Source organism: Galeopterus variegatus, unplaced genomic scaffold (assembly GCF_000696425.1).
Source record: "Galeopterus variegatus unplaced genomic scaffold, G_variegatus-3.0.2 Scaffold4528, whole genome shotgun sequence".
Lineage (NCBI taxonomy): Eukaryota > Metazoa > Chordata > Mammalia > Dermoptera > Cynocephalidae > Galeopterus > Galeopterus variegatus.
Window position 1 is genome coordinate 54,099 of NW_007730639.1, and position 1,652 is coordinate 55,750.

General features: G+C 46.7%; 1 protein-coding gene across 1 annotated transcript in view; it reads right to left on the reverse strand.

The window, feature by feature from the left end:
- Positions 1–1,225, reverse strand: part of SIRPD (signal-regulatory protein delta) — a 13,831-nt gene extending 12,606 nt beyond the window's left edge. Inside the window, 1 exon segment of the mRNA XM_008587760.1 lies at positions 1,204–1,225. Coding sequence (XP_008585982.1) covers positions 1,204–1,225 — 22 coding nt within the window.
- Between the last annotated feature and the right edge of the window lie 427 nt (positions 1,226–1,652).

Consider the following 1,652-nt stretch of genomic DNA (forward strand, 5'->3'; position numbering starts at 1 on the left):
TCACCACTTCAGTCCCATTTCTCAGCCCCTAACCAAGGTAAGAGGAGGAAGGGAGGGAGAGGGTGGGAGTTTTCAATGGGTAGTGTTCATAGAGAGAGTAGTCCCACTATCCATCTAAATGCCTAGGGTCACTCAATACCTTTGGAGCTGGGTGCAAATCCCGTTCACCCACCCCACACCTCCAGTGAGTTTGGGATTGGTCTTCATCTGTCCTCTGAATGTTGATCAGCCACTGGATTGGTGGAGACATTAGTGCCAAGAGGTATGTAGAAGGGGGAGTCAGGAGATAGCACAGATAGAGGAGGCAGTCGTGGCAACAGTGTATGTCTCCACTGCTTAATATCTTCAAGAGGTAAGAAGGAAGAGAGGGACAGTTTCCTCTCCTCAACAGAAAGACAATAGAGCCTTAAGGGCCTCCAAAAATTGTGGAGGTCCTCCATGGACCCTACTCTCCCCTCCCACTATAACCACCATCACTATGCCACACTGTGTCAGGTCCTGGTAATAATCTCTCCTCTTCAGGCTGGCAGGTCATCAAAACCACAGGCTGCCTAAGGGGCAGGCTGGGTGAAAGGGAACATTTGGCTGGTAAAGCCAGGAAGGGTGGCAGGAAAGCAGCCTGCATTCACACTATTCAGCTTGAGGAAAATCTGTGGGGTTTCCATGGCAGTTTGGATGTCATGGAATGGTCTGGACTCAAGGGAAACATTATTGGAGAAGGTCAGTTTTCCTCACAGCACAGAAGGACATTTAATCTCACTGTATTTCATGAAACTAATTCATAGGTATTAAGGAACAGGAAACAGTGGTTGTCCCCAGGAAATAAGAGAACAGTGGAGCTGAGAGTGGAGGTCTCAGGGCAGACCTGGGAAAGCTCAGGTGTCAGGAGGGTGATTCAGCCTCTCTTGGATGGCTTTCTGCAAAAAACCTTGGAGAGGGTGGTCCGCAAGACCCCTCCTTCTGGTCTCACAATTCCTACAAGCAGCACCAGGCCATGGTAGGAGACCACATCCACTCATTGCCTTGTGTGAGGAGCATGGTCCCAGACTGGATTGTAGTGACCACTCAGGGACCTGCTACCTGGTCCCAATCACATTGCTATTGGTAATGGGAGGGTAAGGGGAATTATGTAGGCATGTAGAGATACTGCCTGCCTGAGGAGCCCTTTGTTTTGGCTCAGGAGATATCAAGCATTTGGCTCACTTCGCCCATGTTGACATTCCATCTTGAAGCTGGAGCTGAGATGTAGCTGCAAGCATCTGTGACTGGAAGTTCAGAGTCAGAGGATAAGTCATTATACACACAGTGCATTTGCCTAAAACCTTGGAAAAGTCAGTCAGCCTTATTTGGAAATGGGATCTTCACAGAAGTAATCAAGTTTATAATGAAGTCATTAGTGTTGGCCCTAATCTAATATGACTAATGTTCTCCTAAAAAGGCAAAATTAGACAGAGACAAGCATGCATGGAGCAAGATTATATGAAGATAGAAGAATGCCATGTATAATAAAATAATGTTTGGGGCTACCAAAAGTTAGGAGAGAGGCGTGGAACTGATACTCCTTCATAGTGTTCAGAAGAAACCAACCCTGCCAACACCTTAATTTTGAATGTCTAGCCTCCAAACCTGTGAAACAATACATTTTTGTTGTT